The following is a 24,573-nucleotide window of genomic DNA, read 5'->3' as shown; positions in this document are numbered from 1 at the left end:
AGAGTCTTAAGACACCTTAAAGCAGTGGTGGCCAAACTTGGCCCTCCAGCTGTTTTGGGACTACAACTCCCACCATCCCTAGCTAACAGGACCAGTGGTCAGGGATGATGGGAATTGTAGTCCCAAAACAACTGGAGGGCCAAGTTTGTCCATCACTGCCTTAAAGTCTATTACAATGTGCACCCAAACATTTGCCATGAAGAATCTGAATCTGTTAATCCTAAAGTGCCAAAAGACTCTTTGTGGGTGTGTTTGCTTTAACAGACCAGCGCAGGTATGTGTGGACAGACAAGCTAGCAAAAATATTGGTAAAGCTAAGATAATATTTCCGCCCCCCCTTGCCCCCAAATTTCTTCCTTTTTGTAGCTAACTTTTCCTTTTTTAAGTCATGCTTTGTCCTTGAATTTATTACTTCTCCATATTTTCCCATCTATTTGCTGCTTTATTGGCGTTCCTCAATGATTACTGATACTGTTGAACTTGCAACTCTGTGGCTAGCTTTGCCCTCTATGGGACAAATTGAATGACTGACATAAACTCAATCTCCGAGACCCTGCTTGCCCAGGCCCAAGTGCATTGGAATGTAAGATCTTTACCCTTTATCCTTCACTTCTGAATGCTGACCTGACCAAGGAAGATCAATGCAATGTATTAATTTGCCAAGGAGTCCAGGCACATCCCTCATCTTGTTTCTGCTCATTGATCAGGTCTGTGATCCTCATTGCAGGACTCGTGGCAGAGACAAGCGTGTCCTTGACTGATGTTGTGAAATTAGCACCAGAGCCCAGATTAGTTGCTACTCCGACAGCTGGCATGGCTCAGGTGAGGTGGCTTCAGGCAATTTTATTGGTTGGCTTCCCCCCTCCCCCTTTTTTTGTTTCTTTCTGTTTTAAAAATAGATTGGCCGATAATTAAAATGTTTATAGAGGGGAGAGAACTTATTACGGGAAGAATCGCTTTTTTTGGATGTACTGCAAATCAGTATTATAGGGTTAATCTGGGCTAGTCATTTTCAAGTCTCCTTTGTTTAAGGAATATGTTCGGGGTTGAGTGTTTGCCTTGGAATCACCAGAGTTCCCTGGGAAGGGGGAATGACCACTGCTACTGATTTTCACTGAAGATTCTGCATAAACTTCTCGGGGATACTGGGTTCCTGTTATGGTAAAGCTTTATGGCCACATATGCCTTTGTAGTTCCCTGTTGTGCATTGAACTACCTTGATGTTGGGATGCCCAACTTGCTGTGTTGCATTAGTAAATCAGCGCCATGTTACCATTGGTGGAAGGCGTCTTAGATGGGATTAGCCATGAGTGTAGAGATGTCAAGGGTTTGGAGCTGTAAATTAAGCCCTTGGGGGGCTAGCCACCTCCTCCTGAGAATTTTAACATGCACTGTAGCAGCAAGTATTAGCGACAACATCAAAAGTAATTATGCCAAGCATGTTACAAGTCACTGGCAGAGAGTAGCTTGCTGCTGATGGGAACCAGCTATCCAACCCTAGCATGGCTGGACAAATTCCCACGATTGCAGCCAATACGCTTTGGAGCCATTCCTCTTGACCTGCCTTTCTGTGTAGTAAACACATCATGTGTTTACTGCACAGAAAGAGACACTTTGACACTTTTAAAGAGACACTGGCATGGTGGCCTGTGTGGTAAGTGAGTTTTGCAGGAGATAGTCCACTTTCTCTTTCTGGTCACAAATGAACTACATGGGTGTGAGTAAAACACACACAATAACAGAGTCATGCATTTGCCATGCAGAAACTGAATCTGTTAATCCTAAAGTGCCAAAAGACTCTTTGTGGGAGTGTTTGCTTTAAAAGGAATGAGGAAAGGCACTGGAACTGATGTGATCTCTCTGTTTTCCAACAAAGCCCAATCCTCCAATCCCCTTGCAGTCAGATAGGTATTTCTGGTATCAAATGGAGCATGTCCATTTTTTGAGCAGCAACCAATGCCAGGCATTGACGACTTGTGCCATAAAGAAGTGGGGATGGAGCAATTTGCCCTACATACATCATGGCCTTACCATCCCAGAGGCAGATCTTAATTTAAGTAAGAAACTAAGCCTTGAAAACAAACCAACACGGGTTTGCTGCTGGCAGATTCACCCCTGTATAATGTATAGAGCAACTTACTCTATGTCCTAAGCTCATTATGCTGAGCTCTTCCCTGCCAGAAGTAGCCAATAATGTGGATTTAGGGGGCAGATAAATGCACAGGACACAGGGTAAGTTGTACTATACATTACAGAGAAGTGCAGAATTGCCATTCTTGGTACAGACCCATGCTTTCTCATAGCATGTAGTTTTCTCCTTTTCCTGTTTTTTTCTGTGGGTTTGGGGGGGCCTTGATGTCCTCAGACCAGATCTTACTAAAAATGCATTCTCCCTGGCCCCCCAACACTTCCCTTCCCATTTTAGAAAACTATACAATTCTGCTTGTTGACAGCATGGCTTCCTGTGTGAGCTTCATGGCTGCAAAACCACAAAAGCCAGAGGGCCTGTCAGTAATATAGTGTGCTAGCATGAAAAGTGCAGGAGAAGTTCATAATCTGATGAGTCAGTTTGGTTCTGTTTTTAACAGGGCTGCTTCTCTCTGTCCATCTGATTTCATTCTGTCGAGTTTAGCAGCTTTCACTTAAGTGATGGTTCTTTTTATAAACTTCAAAGTCAACCTGAGGTTAAGCGCTGTCTTCCTGGGGAATTCTCTGCAAAGCAACCTGCCTAACCTCATGTGAAGTTGTCTTGATCACAACCCTACGTTTTCTTTTTTGGGAGGGTATGAAATTTGTATCTTTGCCATGTGAAGAAATGCAAGTGACAGTTTTTAAAAAGCCACACACACGTGGATGGGCATGCACACAAACAAAACCCTTCGCAGGGGATTAAGTATGTGTCTCCCTACGCACATTCACAGATGCATATAAATCAAATGATTACTCAATGCTGTTGAATGAGCAAGCTGACTCCATTGGAGGTTTTGCCAGCACCAGAGAGCTCAATCCTCTTTGTCCCGTGCATCAGAACCCCAAATTGCCAGTCCTATCACATGGCCTGCTATCCAAGGTCTGCTGGACTCCTATAGTCTTAGCAACTAGAAAGAAGCCACCCTTCACTTTCAGGCTGCATGCAGCCTGCTTTGTCTGCTCTAGGTACTTGGTATCTGTCTAGCGGCTGTTGGCACACACCAGTCTGGTACCTCAATCACACATACAGTGGTACCTCAGGTTAAGTACTTAATTCGTTCCGGAGGTCCGTTTTTAACCTGAAACCGTTCTTAACCTGAGGCACCACTTTAGCTAATGGGGCCTCCTGCTGCTGCTAGGCTGCAGGAGCACAATTTCTGTTCTCATCCTGAAGCAAAGTTCTTAACCTGAAACACTATTTCTGGGTTAGCAGAGTCTGTAACCTGAAGCGTATGTAACCTGAAGCATATGTAACCCGAGGTACCACTGTATATCGTATTTTTCGCTCTATAAGATGCACCAGACCACAAGACGCAACCAGTTTTTGGAGGAGGAAAACAAGAAGAAAAAAAATTCTGAATCTCAGAAGCCAGAACAGCAAGAGGGATTGCTGCACAGTGAAAGCAGCAATCCCTCTTGCTGTTCTGGCTTCTGGGATAGCTGCGCAGCCTGTATTCACTCCATAAGACGCACACACATTTCCCCTTACTTTTTAGGATCGAAAAATTGAGTCTTATAGAGCAAAAAGTACGGTAAGTCATCGCCCGATACTACAGACATCAAATGATGAACATCCATGTGTGACAAGCTCTTTTCACACCAGGTTGTTTCACATAAAGCCAATATATAGGTGGGTGATGTCTTGAAGACATTGTGGACCCAGACGTTCGCATACATCAAATGTAAATATACACCCAAGGTTTATTTCAGCACTGAAGTTGCTCCAAGAAATGCAGGCTAGCATTGTGCTGTTCGCCCAGTGAAGCTGCCTTGCTCTTTTCACTTGCCAAACCAGCTCACAGACTGCTTTTTAAAATCCCCAGCGTTAGCAAAAACAAATAAATGACAACACAGGTATTAGACAATCCTGAAGCAAAAGAGAAAGAGAAAACAATTACACCCATGAGTAGATATCAAGACTAATTTTATGAATGCTCCGTTGCGTTGCCCCCCACTTACATTTTAATAATAGGAGTGAGTGCAACGAAACTGAAGCACGCTGCCCTGTATCCCTTCTTGGAGACGGCGACGACATGCCTCATTGCACGGAAAACCTTGCTTCTTGTACCTCCTGACACATTTGCAAGTCATGTTCCACTGAGCCACTGAATAGGAAACAAAGCAAGTGGGGTTGTGTGGGCTGGTTATGTTCTGGGTTTTCAAAAGGGAAATGGATTAATAATTCTTGGGTAGTGTCAGTGTGCTCTCATGTGTGAAGTTTTCGAGTTGATTCTGGTTTCAAGTCCATCTAGTGAGCCATCTAAGTGTGTGTGTGTGTGTGTGTGTGTGTGTGTGTGTGTGTGTCTGAGAGAGACAGAATGGTCTGCAGGGTCTCCCATTGCCTCTGTTGAAATACCAGTAACTTTTGGCTTCTCTCCAAATTTTTCCATCCCTGCTGTTCACTACGAGATCTCTGTAACTAAGAATTAATGCATGAGCTTGCTTGCTTCCTACTCTTTCCCAATCAGAGGCTGAAGAGAAGGATAAAAATGTGAATGCTAATAATAATAATAATAATAATTTAGATTGTAAAGAGGGCATGTGTTTTCATTTTATGATTATTTTTACAGCATCTAGATTCTATTTAAAATTATATGGTAGAGGGCAAGGGAGAGTAGAGAGAGAGAGAGAAGTGAGAGTTCTTTTTCCATTAAACTTATTTTATTACAGTGCTAGCTTATGCTGCAGTTCTTGTTTTGTAACTGAGGCTTGAGGCCCGTTGCTCAGATTTCGCTTTAGTGTTTATGCTACAATTTGCTCAATATTAGCCTTGGAGTTGGCTTCTGGTTCTTGGGTGGTGAAAAATCAGGTTGCCGCCCCCCAAAGTCTTCTTTTCTGGTATTCACCTGTTTAATTGCCAAACAAAGGAATACCTTAGAAAATGATAGCAGAAGTTGAACAGGTTCACACAGGAGAAAGTGGTAAATACCTGGTTTGCATACAGTTTGGAACAGCATTCCTCAATCTGGTGGCCATCAAATATTGTTGGACTACAACTCCCATGAGCCTTGGCAGCATGGCCAATATTCAGGGATAATGGGAATTGCAGTCTAGCAACCTCTGGTGGGGGAAGGCTCACTCAGAGCTTAGTAGGTTAAACCAGCACACTGAATTGTGTCTCCAAGCAAACTGGGAGCCAGGTTGAGGAACCATTGTTGGCATAGGAACAGAGGCTTTCAGCCTTTTGGGGCCTGTGGGCATATTTGGAAATGTAAGAAACTGTTTTGGATACCACAAAGTACCCATTTCACAGAGTAAAAACTAGCAATGCTCAGACAACCATTCCAAACAAAACAGCTAACCTCTAAAAGCAAAGAAAAACCAACAAAAAGCGTACACCCCCTGCAAAAAGACAGGCACCCCCTCCCAACCAACCCAAAAGAGAGAGAGAGAGAGAGAGAGAGCGCGCGCAAGGGCCTTGGTGGGTGCCAAGGGTTTTGGCTGAGGGTGCTGTGGTTCCCCTGGGTGCCATATTGGGCAATCTAGACATCGAACAAAGCCAGCCATGTAGACTTTAACAAAACAGGAGATTCATCTAATAACATGGAGGTGTCTGTCTTTGCGGTCTGGACGCTTGGCAAATGCCCTCATTTATCATGATGATGTTGCGGTGTTGGAAAGCTGGCCTGGAGCAACTGATTCTGTCTTCAAATCAGTGGACAAATGAATAGGCTGTTAAAAGAGCCATCTAATGGTAATTAATTTTTGCTCATTATCCATCCAGGGTGGATTTGAATGACCAGCTGAGCCCATCAAGTTCTTTGTGTCTTGTTTCAGTAAACCTATTGAGGCTTCTCCCCCAACCCTCATTTGATAATAAAAAAGGAGAAGAGGTAGAAGAGAAGATTTGAAAACATTTCTTTTAGAAAAGGAAGATTAATCTGAAGCAGTAGGCATGACTGAAATAACTGGGAAGATTTTATAACACTAAGTATATGCTAACAGACAGTAAGAATCCATTATTACGGCATTAAAATGCAGCACTAGTTTAGCAATCTATTAAAACCGGAGATGCTTGGCTTGTTGGTTAATTAAGCCAAAAGGCACAAGAATGGAGTACGATTATCTCGGAAGATAATCACAGCGCTGGTGTTTTTACAAGCCACATGCCCTGCAAAACGGCCTAACAATGTTAAGGCACATGACACTTGCTTCAAGGCCTCTCGCTGTTTTTGTGCATATGCATGGAAGTTGTTAATACAAAATGTTTGTGATTACCTTCCCAAGCCTCCAACTTGCTGCACACCTCTCTTATATACTGTATACTCCTAGCCTGATGCTGAGACCATGTGGTACCCAAATTACATGCATGTGCTTGCAGCCTTTTAAATGTGCAGAACGGAACAGAGGGCTGTAACGCTGACTCCTGTGATTGGCAGTGCTTCAGCCTCTAGACCAGCCTTGGCCAACCTAGTTTCCTCCGCATGTTTTGAACTACAACTCCCATCACCCTGTGCTGGCTGGGACTGATGGGAATTGTAGTCTAAACCACCTGGGATACCAGGTTTGGAAAAGGTTGCCCTAGATTATACATCCCTGAAGCAATCCACCCAGCTGTGCAGTGTGCATTTGGGACACCTCTTTGTCCCTTTGTTTAACTTAAGGAAAGAGAACCGTATGGCACACAACCGTGTTGAGTGAATTTACCTTTATTTGAAGCTTCCTTCAAATGTTGGTTTTGCTTCCTTGAGGGACGTTCAGCCATGTCCAAGGAGGAGGAGCCATCAGAGGGAGAAAGGCTTCCATCTAATGAGCTTATTACCAGCTGAATGAGGTTTCACAGTATGTAGGGTGGTTCCATTTGTTGGGTGAAATGTCACGTTAATACAGTGGTACCTCAGTTCTCGAACAAAATCCGAAATCTGAAACGTCCGAAAACCGAGGCGCGGCTTCCCATTGGTTGCAAGAGCTTCTTGCACTCAGCAGAAGCTGTGCTGCATGTTTGGGTTCCAAAAAACATTCAAAAACGGAAGCATTTACTTCTGGGTTTTCAGCGTTTGGGAACTGAAATGTACGACAACGGAGCTGTTTGGGAACCAAGGTTCTAGACACATCAAAAAAATGTTTCAGGAAAATGTGTTGTAAACCTCATAATGGGAAATCGCGTTGGTGAAAAACGGAACTCTACAGCGTCATCTGGTGTCATAGTGTTATAACGCATTTAAAATTATTTTTCTTCAGTAATATAACTGAGTCCTATGTCAATTCCCTTGCTGAGGTCACTCGCAGAACTGGGCAAATAGCTTGAGAGAACCTTTGCTCTAGGTGGACTTGCTGTTTTAAAACAATCACTGTCTGTTGGTATTGATTTCTTATGGATTATTATTTTGTTTTATGGTGGTTTGTGGATTTTATTGCTTTTGGTTGCTGCTTTGCAGGCCTTTATTTATTTTTTGCAGTGAATGCAAGGAGCTGAAATCTCATTGAGGGTCAGGGCAAAAAGAGGAAAAGTGTCTTTGTTGGCTCTTCTCTTTCATCCTCCACAAATCCATGCCCTGATCCAGCCCCTTAAGTGGAACCAAACTTCCATGGGTATCATCAGTTGCTGGATCAGGGGCTGCATAAGTAACCCAAATGTCTGTGAAGTGACATCATGGTTTGTCCATGCTGCTTTGTTTTCAATGGGATGTGCATTTGGATTGTCACAGAAGTAATAAAACTGAAAACTGAAATGTGTGAGAGCAAGGCTGAGCAAGCGAAGGTTGGAATGTGAAGGTCGTGCTTTTTAAGAGAACCATGAAAGAAGGACAGAAGGACATGCGTACAGGAGTTTTTGCTAAAACTGTTAAGGACAGTTCCTTGTGATTAAACCAGTGGAAGCTAGTAGAAGGAAGTACTGGCATATACAGTGGTACCTCGGGTTAAGTACTTAATTCGTTCCGGAGGTCCATACTTAACCTGAAACTGTTCTTAACCTGAAGCAACACTTTAGCTAATGGGGCCTCCTGCTGCCACCGCGCTGCCAGAGCACGATTTCTGTTCTTATCCTGAAGCAAAGTTCTTAACCTGAAGCACTATTTCTGGGTTAGCGGAGTCTGTAACCTGAAGCATATGTAAACTGAGGTACCACTGTATGGGCATAACTGCCCCTTTGCTTCCGTGTGCTTTTTTCATATTTGGTGTGTCACCCCTCAACTGCATGCTGTTGGAGGTTGTGTTGCCTTGGCCTTGCAATGCCAAAATAAACATCCTGTTTAATGTACAGTTGGAGTCTGGATCTTATTGGCCATCCTGGAAGAACCCACAGGATATATTGGGTATTGAACCCCAACATTTCCCCTATGAGATGAGCCTGGATGTGTATCCCACTGAAAGCAAAGTAGAGACAGCATCTTCACTCAGATGTGCATTCAACTTAACCTCCCATTCCTAATATCTTGCTCCATGAAGTGATAGCTTAGTTCCACATTATGGGGTGTGGGGGTGGGGATATTCGTTTGGTGTGCAGATCTACCTAATTTGTCTTCCTGAACCAATAAATTAATAAATCCCCATGAATGGAAAGTGGAGAAAAACTGAAATTCACAGATCTATCCATTCCTATTCCTCCTTCAGATCCCAACCGCTTGATGAAGAAAACTGCCTGCACCCTCTATGCACTGGGGAGCCACAGTGGAGACTTGTAATGTATCTCCCACTTGCTTCAGATGCAGTTAAGGACAGGTAGCAAGTGAAACTAATTTACCCACTGGTAGCTGCCACGTATGCAGAAGTCTGCTGAGTGCATCGCTACACGCAGCAAGATCAGGCTTCTCAGGGTGGCCTGTATAATTACTTTTTGTAAAATATCACTCCTTGTGATGCATTAGAGTTTGCTGCTGTAACGACGAGGGAATTTATGTTCCTAAGGGTCCTTTTTAACGCATCGTTGAGTGTTCTTTATTTCCTTTGGACATCAATTACAAAAAATAAATCCATTTAATTGCCTAAGGCTATATACTCCAGAAATCTCTTAGAAGGAGATTTCCAAAATAAGGTCAATAGAATGCAGCTACCTGAAATGCGAAGGAATTAGGCGTCACATTTTCAGCTGCTGCGGGTAGGTAAGGGTTCGGATTATTAACCTTTGATTTTATTGTCATGAATTTTTATTCGTGTATTTCTAGCCCCACCCTTCATTGATTAACAACCCCAAGGTGGATTGCATTTAAAATCCTCAAAAACATAAAAGCCCAGTTCATAATACAACAGAATCAGATAAAATATAAAGATTAAGAGAAACATACCATTTAAGAATGCACACAGTCTCGTCACATTAAACTCTTGCAAAACCCAGGGCAAAGAGAAGTTAGCAACTGGTGCTGAAAGAAAGTCAGGACCATTCATACTTCAGAAGGAAAGGCATTCCATACAAGAGGTGCCAACACAGAGAAGACCCTGCTTGTCTTTCATGGGCATGAAAGCTTATGCCATGATACATTTGTTAAGTCTTTAAAGGTACCATGAGATTTGGGCTTCCTGCAATTGATGTAATGACTTGGGATTAAACTGTCCAGGCAACTTCTCTCACCACACAGATACTGGTCAAGGTACAAGTGGGCTCTGTGAGTTGAAACTTGGCAACTAGGGTATAACATCTCGTTGGTTGTTTGATTGGTTAGATTAATTGGATTAAAAACATTTTGCTCGATTGAAAGAGCAACTCCAATTAACCATGCAAGAGTCTTAAAAAGAAAAAATTGGTATGCAACATTGTATATAATCCACTTAATTTTATTTATTATTTCATAAAATTTATGCATCGCTTGATTGTAAAAAACAACAACCTCAAAGCTGTTTACAAAAAAGATAAAACAGTAAGGTAAGGTAAAGTATAATAAGTATAATTATTGTACTTACATGCAAGTCCCACTATCCAAACACTTGCTGTTTGAAAAGTCAGTTATCAAGACACAAGAGATTAGTACCCAAGCCTTGCTATGCGCACTGCAGATTCAGATATCCAAAGAGCGAGACCTGTGTGTAGTATTGTAAACAAATAAGCAGTCTTAAACAAACCTTACTTCTTTGTGTTTTGCTGGTCCACGGAAGCCATTTTACCAAGAATAATGGGGGGGGGGATAGAATCATAGAATTGTAGAGTTGGAAGGGATCCTGAGGGTAACCCCCTGTGGTGCAGGAATCTCAACTAAATCCTACATGAGAAATGACCATCTAACCTCTACTTATAAACCTCTAAGGAAGGAGCTTCCCCTCAATTTCTTCATCCAAGTCTTTTATAAAGATGTTGAACAGGACAGAACCCTGTGGCTCCCCACTTGTCACTTTTCCCCAAGATGATGAGGAACCTCTAGTGGAGAGAAGAGTTTGGATTTGATATCCCGCCTTTCACTCCCCTTCAGGAGTCTCAAAGCGGCTAACATTCTCCTTTCCCTTCCTCCCCCACAACAAACACTCTGTGAGGTGAGTGGGGCTGAGAGACTTCAAAGAAGTGCGACTAGCCCAAGGTCACCCAGCAGCTGCATGTGGAGGAGCGGAGATGCGAACCCGGTTCCCCAGATTACGAGACTACCGCTCTTAACCACTACACCACACTGGCTCTTTATTTCCTACCTTGTTTGTCTTTTGCAAGATTTCAGAGGGTTTCCCCCTGTCAAAATTACATGGTCTGGAACGCATTAGAAATTTCAACCATAGAAATCATTGGAAATGATTGACTCGTTATGTGAACAATTTTCTGAGAACACATTGTGTTCCTTAGCGAGACCTGCAAGAATTCCCCCACTTGCTGCAAACTGCAGGTGGCTGTCTGTATCAGACTATAGTAGACTATGTAGTCTACTATAGTCTACTATAGACTATGTACTATAGACTATGTAGACTATGCTACCACTCAGTGGATTTGTAACTGGTTGACTGACCGAACCCAAAGGGTGCTCATCAATGGTTCCTCTTCATCCTGGAGAAGAGTGACTAGTGGGGTGCCACAGGGTTCTGTCTTGGGCCCGGTCTTATTCAACATCTTTATCAACGACTTGGATGATGGACTCAAGGGCATCCTGATCAAATTTGCAGATGACACCAAACTGGGAGGGGTGGCTAACACCCCAGAGGACAGGATCACACTTCAAAACGATCTTGACAGATTAGAGAACTGGGCCAAAACAAACAAGATGGATTTTAACAGGGAGAAATGTAAAGTATTGCACTTGGGCAAAACAAATGAGAGGCACAAATACAAGATGGGTGACACGTGGCTTGAGAGCAGTACATGTGAAAAGGATCTAGGAGTCTTGGTTGACCACAAACTTGACATGAGCCAACAGTGTGACACGGCAGCTAAAAAAGCCAATGCAATTCTGGGCTGCATCAATAGGAGTATAGCATCTAGATCAAGGGAAGTAATAGTGCCACTGTATTCTGCTCTGGTCAGACCTCACCTGGAGTACTGTGTCCAGTTCTGGGCACCACAGTTCAAGAAGGACACGGACAAACTGGAACGTGTCCAGAGGAGGGCAACCAAAATGGTCAAAGGCCTGGAAACGATGCCTTATGAGGAACGGCTAAGGGAGCTGGGCATGTTTAGCCTGGAGAAGAGGAGGTTAAGGGGTGATATGATAGCCATGTTCAAATATATAAAAGGATGTCACATAGAGGAGGGAGAAAGGTTGTTTTCTGCTGCTCCAGAGAAGCGGACACGGAGCAATGGATCCAAACTACAAGAAAGAAGATTCCACCTAAACATTAGGAAGAACTTCCTGACAGTAAGAGCTGTTCGACAGTGGATTTTGCTGCCAAGGAGTGTGGTGGAGTCTCCTTCTTTGGAGGTCTTTAAGCAGAGGCTTGACAACCATATGTCAGGAGTGCTCTGATGGTGTTTCCTGCTTGGCAGGGGGTTGGACTCGATGGCCCTTGTGGTCTCTTCCAACTCTATGATTCTAGGTACCCACAGAGTTAAAGTGGACCAGTGGCTGCAGCACCACGGAGAGCTCCAAGTGAGCAATTTGCTCTAACCGGGCTGGCGAAGAATTGAGACTTAGGAGTCTCTTTCCCCAGTCCATTCATCCCAGGCTCCCGAGCCTCCTTGGGCCTGAAGGTTGTGGCTCTTAAAGGGCCTATTCACTGGTCTGAAGTGCTGGAGGAACTGGACATGGAGCAAAGGGTTAATTTCCTTCATGGGCACAAATCGTCCCATGGATGAGATAAGCCACAGGTGCAAGGTCAGCCAAGCCACTGTGGTAACAGCCTAGTGCTGACTATATAAGTGATTAAGGCATGTCAGCTCAGTAGTCAGTCAGTGAATCTTGAGAAGGGAGTCGAAGTCTGTGTTACATCTTGAAAACGGCACAACAGAGATACTCAGTGTGTGGGTATCTCTGTACCTGCAAAATCCTACAAGCTGTACAGAGACGCGGGTGGCGCTATGGTTTAAATCACTGAGCCTCTTGGGCTTGTTGATCAGAAGGTCGGCGGTTCGAATCCACACAACGGGGTGAGCTCCCGTTGCTCTGTCTCAGCTCCTGCCAACCTAGCCATTCGAAAGCAAGCCAGTGCAAGTAGATAAACAGGTACCGCTGTGGCGGGAAGGTAAATGGTGTTTCCGTGCGCCCTGTTTTCCATCACAGTGTTCTGTTGTGTCAGAAGTAGTTTAGTCATGCTGGCCACATGACCTGGAAAGCTGTGTGTGGACAAGCACTGGCTCCCTCGGCCTGAAGCGAGATGAGCCCCATACCCCATAGTCACCTTTGACTGGACTTAACCGTCCAGGGATCCTTTACCTTTACAAGCTGTATGCACAGATCAACATCAGGAACAATTTCTGAAACCTAATCTTCTAAGGCAATAAACTATTTTGGACCGTATTTGGTGGCTAGAACTGGGGGCAACCCAGTTGCTGTTTGGGTATCTCACGTCAGATTCCCAACATGAAGATGAGCACATCTTTGCCTTTCTGTGGCTCCTGCTTTGTACCCTGCTGGTGCCACTGGGCAGATGAGTCTGTATTGAGGGCAGCATCTGTGAGGCCTAGGAGCCTGGCTCAGTTCTTCACCTGATGCTACAGCATCCCCAGCCTTTACTGGCTCCTCCTCATCTGAGCTCAAGGCTGGAGCCATGACAATTTTGTTGTTGTTGTTTAGTCGTTTAGTCGTGTCGGACTCTTCGTGACCCCATGGACCAGAGCACGCCAGGCACTCCTGTCTTTGAAGTCATGACAATAGCTGACGCCATTTTGAAAGAGGCATTCTTTCTTCTCTCCACACATGAGAGGGGATACCTTTTCTCAGATGGTGCCCCTGCAACAAGTGCGGATTTCATGTAGACACAAAGTATGCCATTTCTTTCATCCACATGAGCTTATATGCAGATTTAATTGATAAGGAGTCAATTGGTTAAAAACCCATGAAATTAATCAACCAAGGTTTCTTCAGATCAGGCTGCAGCAATTCTGGCAACCCTAACCAGCCTTGATTGTTTAATGGGAATGATTCCAGAAGGAGGAAAGCCAGCTTTCAAAATTACACAGCCTCTTCTTCAGACAGTGTGCCGCATTTTAAGAGTCCAAGATGGGCTGCAAAAGTTTCTTTATTTTATATCCCATTTTTACAGTAACAGAGAGGCCCAAGGAGGTGAATTTCACAGAAAATTAATAGAAACAAAGAAAGAAGGATCGGTTTAATCTTCCCTCCACGTTCACATGGGTATAAAACAACAGCCAAACATCAGTTATTCATGCTAATGGCTAGGAGACCCATTGCAGCAGATGCTGGAATTTTGCAAATTAGCAAGTTAAGCATTCAAGTCCAATAAAACAGTCAAAAGCACTGTAGCCTTAAATGTAGCCGTTCGTTTCTTTTGACACTTTTAATTTAGAGCAATGTGTTCACCACTATGCTCTGGAGCACGCCTGTATATAAAGGTAGTATGGTTTCTTTTCCCTCTCTCTTTTAATTTGTAAAAACAATAATAATATTCTTCACGCTGGGAAAGGAATACGGCGCTTGCTATCTCAGTAGCACAGCCGCTTTCAGCCAATACAGGGCCGTGCTATTAAATCTCAGTTGGCACAAAGCAAGCAGGCTTTATCAGGGTTGCAGATAATCAAAGTGAGAATTAGTGAGGCTTGACTATAGATATTTCAGTAAATAAAAGAGCTATTTTTGCCTGACATATTGATGCCCCTAATACAGCCATAAGTGCTTGTTCGGTAGTTTGCTTGCTCCAACATATATATTCAAGGAAAACAAGATGCTGCTGATGTGCTATGAGGATGCAGCAGTAATTCCTGGTTCAGGCCAGAGGTTTGCAACCCTTACCTCCTCCCCCCCTTTTTTGCCAAGCACCCTCAATCCTCTGAGGCTCAAGTTCCACTTGAGTCTACCTCTAAACTTTTCTCCATCCTTGAGGACAGGAAATAAACCCACCACCTTGCTTGGGTGTGTATGTTTAGTTACACCAAGATGCTCATTAGCGCTGTACAGAAACTAGACTGGATGGGTTCTTGCCATAATGGCTTCGAAACAAATAGACATGAAAGGAAAGGAAAGAGTGATGAGGAGGGAAGAGGACAACCAACAAATCTGTTCATTGTTCTCTTTCCTCCTCATCCCTTATTCCTTTTCTATCATGTCTATTTGTTCCATAATTCACATGAAACTCACATAATAGCCAGGTGGAGAAATGGGGACTGGTGGAGACAAGGCTAGGAGGGGGATGAACCAGGTGGCACTTGGTCTTGGCCTAGATGAAGAGTGGGGAACTTCAGGCCCAAGGATTGAATGGAGCCCTTGAAATTCTCCCCAGGCCACACCACTCACTGGTCCTCCCCCCCCCCCGTGTTTTTGCCTGACTGGAATGTGTCCTTTCTCCCCAGTCATTTTTCTTGTTTTCCATTTAAATATAAGAGCAGCCTAGACAGCATCTTTAAAAGCAGAGACATCACCTTGCCAACAAAGGTCCATATACTTAAAGCTATGGTTTTCCCAGTAGTGATGTATGGAAGTGAGAGCTGGACCATAAAGAAGGCTGATCGCCGAAGAATGGATGCTTTTGAATTATGGGGCTGGAGGAGACTCTTGAGAGTCCCATGGGCTGCAAGAAGATCAAACCTATCCATTCTGAAGGAAATCAGCCCTGAGTGCTCACTGGAAGGACAGATCCTGAAGCTGAGGCTCCAATACTTTGGCCACCTCATGAGAAGAGAAGACTCCCTGGAAAAGACCCTGATGTTGGGAAAGATGGAGGGCACAAGGAGAAGGGGACGACAGAGGACGAGATGGTTGGATAGTGTTCTCGAAGCTACCAGCATGAGTTTGACCAAACTGCAGGAGACAGTGGAAGACAGGAGTGCCTGGCGTGCTCTGGTCCATGGGGTCACGAAGAGTCGGACACGACTAAACAACTAAACAACAACAAGAGCGGCATATAACTGCAGCAACTTGTCCAGTGGTACATTCTTATTAAGTTCCATCCACAGTACATAGCACAGAAGCACTATGTTTATTTATGTATTATCAGTTCAAGTAGCCTCTCCACAGAGATTATTGTGTTATGGGTGGAATAAAAGTACCTTCTGTCTCTATTTATAAAGGCAAAAAAAGGAAGCCAAGTCTCACCAAAAGTGTCTATCCTTGAACTGCCTTTAATTACCCTTCTGTGGTGAGATAGAGCCACATTCCAAATCTTATTTAACCAGATTTCAATGGGATTGTTTCCAACTTTGGACTATTGCTAATTGTGGACAACAGGGAATGTGTCCTTGAGCTCTGACACTGCCCCTTGCTTGCCCCAAATGGAGAAGAGAGATGGATGTCAGCAATGCTTTTCTTCTAGAAAAAAGAGGTGCTGTACTCACCATGAAGTTGTTACAGCAAGTGCCTTACTTTTAACCGGTGCTTTTCTTCTTGAAAAAATGTGCTGGTACTGCGTACCCCTGAGTACCCTCAGAAAAAAGCACTGATAACATCCCTCATATGGGGAGAAGACAAGAGCGAAGCAGTAATATTCAGCAAAGCAGCTCTAATTTGTGAACCCCTGATGACTCTGATGTCAGCTCATCCTCAGTGCTGCCGGAGTTTCTTTGAAGTCCTTTGGAGTCACTGTTCTCACTCTGATGGGCACCCAGGCAGCAATGAGAATATAAACTAGGGTATTGTGCAAAGCTAAAATTTGTTGCTCCACTCACTTTTGCCCCTGACTCCACCCTCTACTGGCCTGCAACCCTTGGCAGGTTCCCCAGAAGGGAATGCCATGCTAATGAAAGGTTTCCCCTATCCCTGAGCCAGTTGGTGGAGGAGTATCTCTTTCTTGCCTGCCCTCTAATGTAACTATGCAGAGTGACTATGGATATCTCTCCTTTCCCCTTAACTAGCAAAGCCCACCCCCACCAGTGTGAAATTATGAGGATATACTTTATTTGCATAATTTACGCAGGTTGCAGCTTTTCTTGCTGTTGAATTCAGGCTACCTGGGCGATGGGTTGTTTGTTTTTTAAAACCACAGTGTGCCTCAAACTGGCCACAACAGTTTTACAAATCGCAGGACCAGGTGGGTGAGAAAGGAGCTCCAGGCCTATGTGCTTCAGAAACTCTTACTTTTGACATGACAGACATACTTTTTCACCAAACGTTCCCCAATTGCTTGTGCTCAGCCCTGGTCATGTGGTTAGCAAGAAATCCTTTTGTGATTTTAAGATTTATCCCTGAAGTAAGTGGCTGATGCACACTAGAATGATATTAAAGTGAAGCACCCTTTTCTGGCCACCACCACAATCTCCATAGAAACCGGCTGAGTATATCATTAAAATGTAGCTGTTAAAGAGCCATTTTATAGCCTTTTTAAATGCATGGAAAACGTTACAATCCATCTCATCTGTCCCTACAAAAGCCCAGCCAGTTAGTCTCCATTTTATAGCAAAGGGCCTGCAGCTGAGACATTACAGCTTGGTAGACGGAGGCTACCCATGCAAACTTGTAGTTGAACTTGCAGTGAAACATGAGTCCTAGTTGGCGCATGAAGGGGTTAAGACAATAGAGCTTGATTCCTAGACTCAGCTGGGTCACACCCCCTCTTCTTTTATGAGAAATCACTTAATACCTTCTCTTCCTGTTCCTTCCCTCTTCTTGCCATGTAATCACCCAGGATGGATGTGTCTGAACTTGCTGCAGGTTTAGACCACATGTTGGAAACTATATTGTGTATTTTGCACCCAGGAGTAATCTAGCTGTGTTCTCCTTGCTGCTGTATGGGACAATGAATCAGACCCTTGGATTTAGTAAGTAAAGCATTTTAAACGTACTTAACAGTATGTGGTCTGTTTAAAATGCTTTACTTACTAAATCCAAGGGTCTGATTCATTGTCCCATACAGCAGCAAGGAGAACACAGCTAGATTACTCCTGGGTGCAAAATTAACAATATAGTTTCTTTTTTAAAAAAAATGATATTTATTAAAGTTTCAACAATTACAAAAAGAAAAAAGTGAACATACCACATTAAAAACCAAGCAACACACCACAATAAAAAAACCAGAAAAATAAAACCCATTAAACAAAAACAAAATTAAAAAGAAAAAGCACCAGATCTCCTTTCTATTCTTTCCTTAGCTTGTTTCCTTGACCTCCTCACACCTCCCTTTTTTGTATTCTAGGTCGATTGTCTATTTCAGCAAATCCTTTCCCTCTTTTAAAATTTTTGTCCTGTAAATTGTCTTAATATAATGTAATTTTACTTTTCCTCCTTTCACCAATTAACAGTCAGTTATTCCCAAATCCTTTGTATCATTCCTGCTAAAATCATATAATATTATTCCAACATCCTTCTAACAAATATTAATTTTACAATGTTTCTGTAAATAGTCTTTAAATTTCTTCCATTCTTCCTCCACCGACTCTTCTCCCTGGTCTCGGATTCTGCCAGTCATCTCCGCCAGTTCCATATAGTCCATCACCTTCATCTGCCATTCTTCCCGGGTGGGTAGATCTTGTGTTTTCCAATACTAAAATACACAATATAGTTTCCAACATGTGGTCTGTTCATTGCAAGAGGGGTAAATAGAAACAGAGGAACACTGTTTGCAAGGAGACTAAATGGGGCAAAAGGCTTAACAGCCTGCATTCCTGACGCTTCCCTGTGCTGCTCGACTTTGTGACTCTGCTACTGGGGGCTCTCTCCTGCTGGAGAGACTGTTAAAGCCCACATTTTGAATCCAGACACCCAGCTGATACTTTTATTATTCACCCCAAACACATGGGTCACAGGGATCGTATATTTTTCCTCCTTCAGAACTGAGATTACAAGGGAAGCCCAGTGCTTGATCCTCTGGCTTATGCAGAAACCTTAGGCTGCTTCCGCTGTGAGTTTTCAGAGTTGGAATCTGCGGTTTCTCAAGGCAGCCTTTTCACACCTGAAGTTTTCTCTGCCTGCTTGGCAAAGGCCAGGCAGATTTTGCAGCCTGAGCTCTCATTTCAGTAATAACGCTTGGAGGGCTCAGTAGGCTTTTCCCAAATAAGTTTAAATCAGTCTCTAGTTTCCTGCGTTTCTGCTGTGATGGCTGATGTTAGGTCGCTTTGCCCACAAAGTTGTCAGCTGGAGAAAAAGGTTGCTTGCTAATCAGTTTTTTGGGAGATTGTGTTACCTTGGACCGTGATGCAAAAGTTTTTGCAGGTTGCAAAGTGTGTCTTTTCTCCATGTTTCCCAGCCCTGAAATTCCAGGGGTTTAAGGTCAAGGAGTGGAGCTATGGATATGTTATCATTGCAGATAGACATACGTCAGGTTGTTGATCTTCAAGGAGATTTCCTCAAACCTTGTCAATCTCAAGGCTACCTGTGTCAGTTCTCGCCCCCCTCAGAAACATAAAGGGTGAGATGTTTGGTGAGGAATCTTAAAATGCTGTTTTAAATGTGCGTTCTGTACTTGACCTTCTTCGTCATGTTCTGTTTTGAAATTTTTTAAGATAACGTTTTTTTGTTCCCTGTTAATTATGATGCAAAGATATACTTTGTATTGACTTTCATCGGTAATGTTTGATTCTGGATTGTTTTGTTTGATGTTTTAGCGTAGGCTGTAAACTGCTGTCAGTTGCCCCCCCTTAAAAATATATATAGTGGTCTAGAAATGAAATGATGAAGAAGAAGAAGAAGAAGAAGAAGAAGAAGAAGAAGAAGAAGAAGAAGAAGAAGTTGTTGTTCCAGGTTTGTTTCTGTGGAAAATGAAACACTTTTCTCCTCAGAACAGATAGCAAAATTAGGCAATCTGGACAGATACGTGAGAGCAGTCCTCTAGTTGAGGAGTTTCCCCCTCTTTTCCCAGAAGGTGCTGGAATTTGAGGATCAGATTGTTTAGAAAGCTGACTCTCCCCTCCAAGGTCTGAAAGGTCAGGGGAGCATTTCCAAGGGCAGGGACGAAAAAGTTCATTGGCTTTTCCAGAGGGACACAGTCAAATAAATTAGTAGATACAAATTCCCTCAGGACTTTTTTTCATGTGTTTGCAAAAGGTCTCCTCTACTCACCCAGAAGACCTTGTAATACATATATGTGGAAGCACTTAAAAGGGCAGCTTACTCTCCTAAATAGCTACACTTTAAAACAAATAAATAAAATAATCGCCTCAGGAGTCCGTGAGGAATTTTAAGGGTTCCCCTAGAAAAGGAGTCTGAGTTAGCCTGGTGGATGAAACTGAAAGATGAACCTGTCCTTTATTCGAGTTTCACGAGCCTCCAAAAATGCACAATTCCTTGTCTTTTATAAAGGTTTTCAGTTCATTGGCTTAAGGAACTCCTAGTATACACACCTTCAGTGGACCTTAGTTTTTTCTGTTTTTCTGTACTAAGGCCTGCACATGGTAGTAGATAAAAGCTCAGGTGCTATTCTCTGGGGTTTTTTTTCCTGTCTGGAACTTGGCAGTTCGATATTAAATGAAGTGTATGCTTTAAATACTAGATAAATGTTCTTTATTCCTTTCTTTGACATATATTCCCTCTGGAGAGTTCTGAGCCTGTTTTTTTTAATAGAATCAAGGACAAGAAGATGCTTCTTTCTATATTGGCTTATTAAGAGGAGGAGAAGCCTCCAAGCCCTTCTATTCGTCGGTTTACCTTCTTAAACACCAGTTTAAGAGCCTGTTCCCTGAAGCTGCCAACTTACTGGATTGTTTTACTACTTGTGATAACATTAGAAAGGAGGGTTTTCAGACCTCGTGATGTGGGTTTCATTCATATAAAGTGGTGCTTGGAGAAACCCTTTGTTTATCCAGAGATAAACTCCTGTTTTTCCTCCCACTGTTCACAGGCAGTAGTTTTGTCCTCCCCCCCCTCCCCAATCCGGCCCTTTATCTTCTCAGGAATAAAAATGACATACGCTAGATGTGAGAAGAGACCTGCAATATTAGCTACACTGGGTTTTGGAGTTTTAAAAATCTCATATTTTATTTTTTTGGCTCTCCTTTGAAGGAGCTCTCTATTTATTGTTTTAGTTTCCATTTCCTGTGTGTATCATTGACTCGGAGGCACTGAGCAACCGGCCACCTTGAGGACTTTGCAGCTAATGAGAGACACTGCTTCAGTCCTGGACATATGTGAAGCAGCTCCTTTGAGCATCCACAAAGCAATTCGAACTCTGTGTGTTTTCTTCCTGTGACACAGCGTCTGTTAGGATGGTTCTGCAAAAGATTCTGCAGCAGTAGAGTGGAGCCTAGGGACTTCCTGCTCTGATTTATCCCACATGTTAGGTGTGTCCTCCAGCATCATCTGGCAAAAACATAAATTTCTCTCACTGTTGAATTTCTGTTTGAAGATGATGATGGAGGACATTCTGCCTCCTTCCTCAGCTGCCAGCCATAACCCACCCAGGGACCTCATGGTAAAGGGGCAGCTAAGAAATCTTTCTCATGATTTCTAAGCTTACTCAAGAGTCTTTGGTGGGGAAGGTAGAGAAGACTTAACCCTTGCAAGACTACTTCTTCTACATGCTTGGCATTTTTTTCCCCCTCTTTAACCATGATTTCTACCAGTTTTCCTTTGAAAAGATTTTAAACTAAATGGCCTGTAATTTCCTGGATCCCCTTCTAAAAACTGATGTTGTATTAGCCACTTTCCAGTCCTCAGGTATGGCGGCTGTCAAGTTACATATTTTTGTTAGAAGCTCATCAATTTCGCATTTGAGTTCCGGGTTGACGCGATCGGTCTAATGGCGGATTCCCTCCGAGCTCCGGAGGGAATCGGCTCCACTGAAGACGGGTCTTGCTGCGCCGGCGACGCGGGGACCCTTAGAAACCACAGGTGCTGATACCTGTGGACTTGGTGACTCAGTGGGCACCTTAAGCGCCCTCCTCGACAATCGAAGAGCCTTTTTAAAGGCTGCGGAGAGGGTACGAGGAATGGCGTGGTGCTGGGAGTAGACCGCTACTTCAGTGGAGTGAAGCCACAAGCCATTACCGGAGAGCGTCAACTTTCTTCCCGACATTTGGACTGGAAATAAATACCCCGTGAGTAGAAGGAAATTTGGACTTTAAAAGAAATTTATACCTTTAATTTGGAACGAATGGGGGGATGTGCTAAAGGGAAGTCCGCACCCCCCCTACATACAGACAATTTAAAGCAAGGAGCGAAAACCTAAGATCGGAATAAAAATTTTTGTGTCTTTTGGGACTGATAAGAGATTCCATTAATTTGCGAGAACAAGCTTTTGTTTATTTTTAAGTTGCGCTGGAGGGAAGAGGTGAACTTTGAAAACTTTTGTGTACACCCCCCCTTGACCCGGGAGCATCCGGCATCAACCAAGCATGAAAGAACAGGAGTTTGACAGCTGTTAATTGAGCTGTCAAACGGCTGGATCAAGATAAGAACTGCATTACTTTATATCTCTCTGACTTAAAGGTGTTACATTTAACTAGAAGTGGTTGGAAACAAAGTAAATAACAAGGTATAAGACTGTTGGCAAAGAACTCTAATAATGGCAATCCCCCTAGGGGGAACCAGTGACACTACAATGGCTGCAGAAGGAAAATTACTAGCACAAATAGAAAGAGCCTTTTTTCTCGTGGGAACTTTACAAGAGCAAGCTATGGCTATGGACAAACAACTCACGACCTTGATCGCTAAAACAAGCAACCTTGCTGATGGAACTAAGGATCTGACTCTGAAAGATTCTGCAGCTGAAACAGAAAAGATATCTTTGGAGCTGGTGGAAAAGGAGGCTGGAGGGGAAAAAGTACAGATAAAAAATTTCGAACAGGACCTTTTGCAGTCAGGGAACAGAGAAGTTTTTTGGATTACAAATCATGAGAAGAGAAAAGCAAAGGAGGAAGCCATTGGACACTATGGAACATGGGAAGTTAAAAGAGTAAAGAAACATAACTGGGACTTCCTCCTCTTTTCTGGCTTGGATGACTTTGAAATTCGGGGACCCCTGGCAGAACCCTGGCAGCAAGCTTTTCCAATTAGGTTTGATTCGAGAAAAGATGAAGTGACTGCGACAGACATCCCTCGAGATCTGAAGACCAACAAAAAAGACTACCAACAGAACAGACAGAGAGAGACTGAAAGAGACTTAAAGGCCTCTGATGTGAGGAATCCGGGCGAGGAGTTTCATGGGAGGACAGTTATTTGGGAAGGGACAGATACCTGGGCAGGGAGGAAGGGGGAAAGACAGAATTTAAAAATTTTATGATTTTGGGGTTTTATAATTTTGATTTATATTTCAATATAAAAAAGGGAAATTTATGGTATAAGAACCTTGATCGATCTTAGATAAAGGATTTAATGTATAAGTGAATGGGACAATAAATTGGACCTAACAGAAAGAATTAAGTCTAAATATAATAAGAATAGGGTTAAGGAGAGAAACAAGAACTTGCTGAATTAAATATTGAAATTGGGATGTATGGGGGGGTGGGGGGAAGTCAGGGAAAGAGGGTTATGAAAGTAAGGATATGAAAATATTCATGTGTGTTTTTTCTTTTTTTCTTTTTTGTGTTTTTTGTATGTGTTGTTATAAAATGTGAAAATCCAATAAAAATTTTATATATATATAAAAAAAGAAAGTCTCATGTGGATATCATCTGGACCTGGTCATTTGCTCGTATTAAATTTGCCAGTAAGGCCTAGAATTTAATCTCTCATTGCTACTGTTTACCTCAGTTTCACTACCGTTTACCACAGATCCTGGATGTGTGAATGCACAGGTCACTCAAAGAATAGTAGTTGCACATAAACAGCCCTGGACTTTTGTACTAGATTGATTTCTTTGGTTATGAGGCTAAAAGACTAAAATATTTTTAATGGCTCCCTTTAAAATGTAATCTTTCTCTTTTGCTTTAGGTTTACCAGCCTTTGCTTAAACGATATAAGGAACTTGAGCAGCAGTTACTGAATAGGCCAAAGGAACATCATATGAGAGAACCAAAAAAATCAGTCTAAAACCTTCTTTAAACAGGAAAAACAAAAGCCAGCCTGCTGCTTCACCTTGAAAGCCTGAAGTCCGGGACTCTGAGAATACCTGCACTTTTTTCAAAGTTTGTAGCTTCGGGCAAACATTTGGGCAGTGCTAAATGAAAACTGATGGCTTACTCTACCAGTTAGTTACCATGTTTTTACCCAAAAAGAACCTGGAAATCTGATTTAATTTTTGTAAGAGATCACTGGAGATTTTTGTATTCACATGTCCTTTTCAAAGAATTCAATTCTGTGGGCTAAAGTAACCCTGTATTGTAGCTATACCCTCATTAACCAGCTTGGAGCTGGATAGACGTTTCCCGGGTTACGATGCTGGGTTGTAAAGTCCTGCACAGCTTCATGTAGTCTTTCCATTCTATATCCCCTTTTCCAACACAAATAAAAAAGGAGAAATGACTTAAATTCTTTGAAAATTTGAATTGCATATGCAAAATAAATGCAAACAATAAATTTGATTTGCACCATTTGTTCCATGTGCAATATTTGGTTATTTCTGATGCAGAATTCATAGCAGGAACCAGAATATGAGTCTTGGGAGCTGGGCCAAGGTTAGAGGCCAGCTCAGGAATGGAGAAGGTGTTAAGTTGTGGGTAGACATAGCAGACGACACAGTGATTCTTCCAAAGCAGCTCTTTATTTGTAAGCTGGAACAGAACTGGCTGAGGAGCTCAGTCAGCCTGCTTATATAGAGCTCCAGAACAATGTAACTGTTGCCATTTTCTAAAACTATCCAATCACTGAACGTCACTTTCGATCCTTCATTTGCATAACTATCTACAGTATCCCCCTGCTGGCCCAGGGTGAGAACTTCAGTACATAACAGAAGGGATGCTTATTTCTGGAGAAAGAGGACATTCTGGATTAAAGGACACTCCACCATTCCCTCGCTGTCATGTGTTTCCCAGCTGAGACGTCTCTGCTTTAAAGGAATGTAGAGCGGTGAGGCATGAACTTGCCCCACAAAAACTTAAGAGCCAACTCTGCCCCTCTCCTA

General features: G+C 42.9%; 1 protein-coding gene across 7 annotated transcripts in view; it reads left to right on the top strand.

Annotated features, from left to right (window-relative positions):
* The window catches only part of XYLB (xylulokinase), a 122,858-nt gene extending 98,813 nt beyond the window's left edge, over nt 1-24,045 (top strand). For 2 of the 7 annotated variants that reach the window (XM_081834407.1, XM_081834402.1), the window contains 3 exons: nt 728-822; nt 6,850-6,972; nt 23,445-23,543. In XM_081834407.1, the coding sequence (XP_081690533.1) occupies nt 728-822; nt 6,850-6,963 (209 nt within the window). In that variant the 3' untranslated portion in view covers nt 6,964-6,972; nt 23,445-23,543. Of the gene's footprint in view, nt 1-727; nt 823-6,849; nt 6,973-20,919; nt 21,285-23,444 lie in introns of those variants that run through there. The other 5 variants (XM_081834406.1, XM_081834405.1, XM_081834404.1 and 2 more) reach the window with 5 other exon arrangements.
* The last annotated feature ends 528 nt before the right edge of the window (nt 24,046-24,573 follow it).

The sequence above is a fragment of the Podarcis erhardii genome (genome assembly GCF_964252035.2).
Source record: "Podarcis erhardii genome assembly, chromosome: 12".
Lineage (NCBI taxonomy): Eukaryota > Metazoa > Chordata > Lepidosauria > Squamata > Lacertidae > Podarcis > Podarcis erhardii.
The sequence above is the reverse complement of the archived record's forward strand: the minus strand, read 5'-3'. Positions and strand labels throughout refer to the sequence as shown.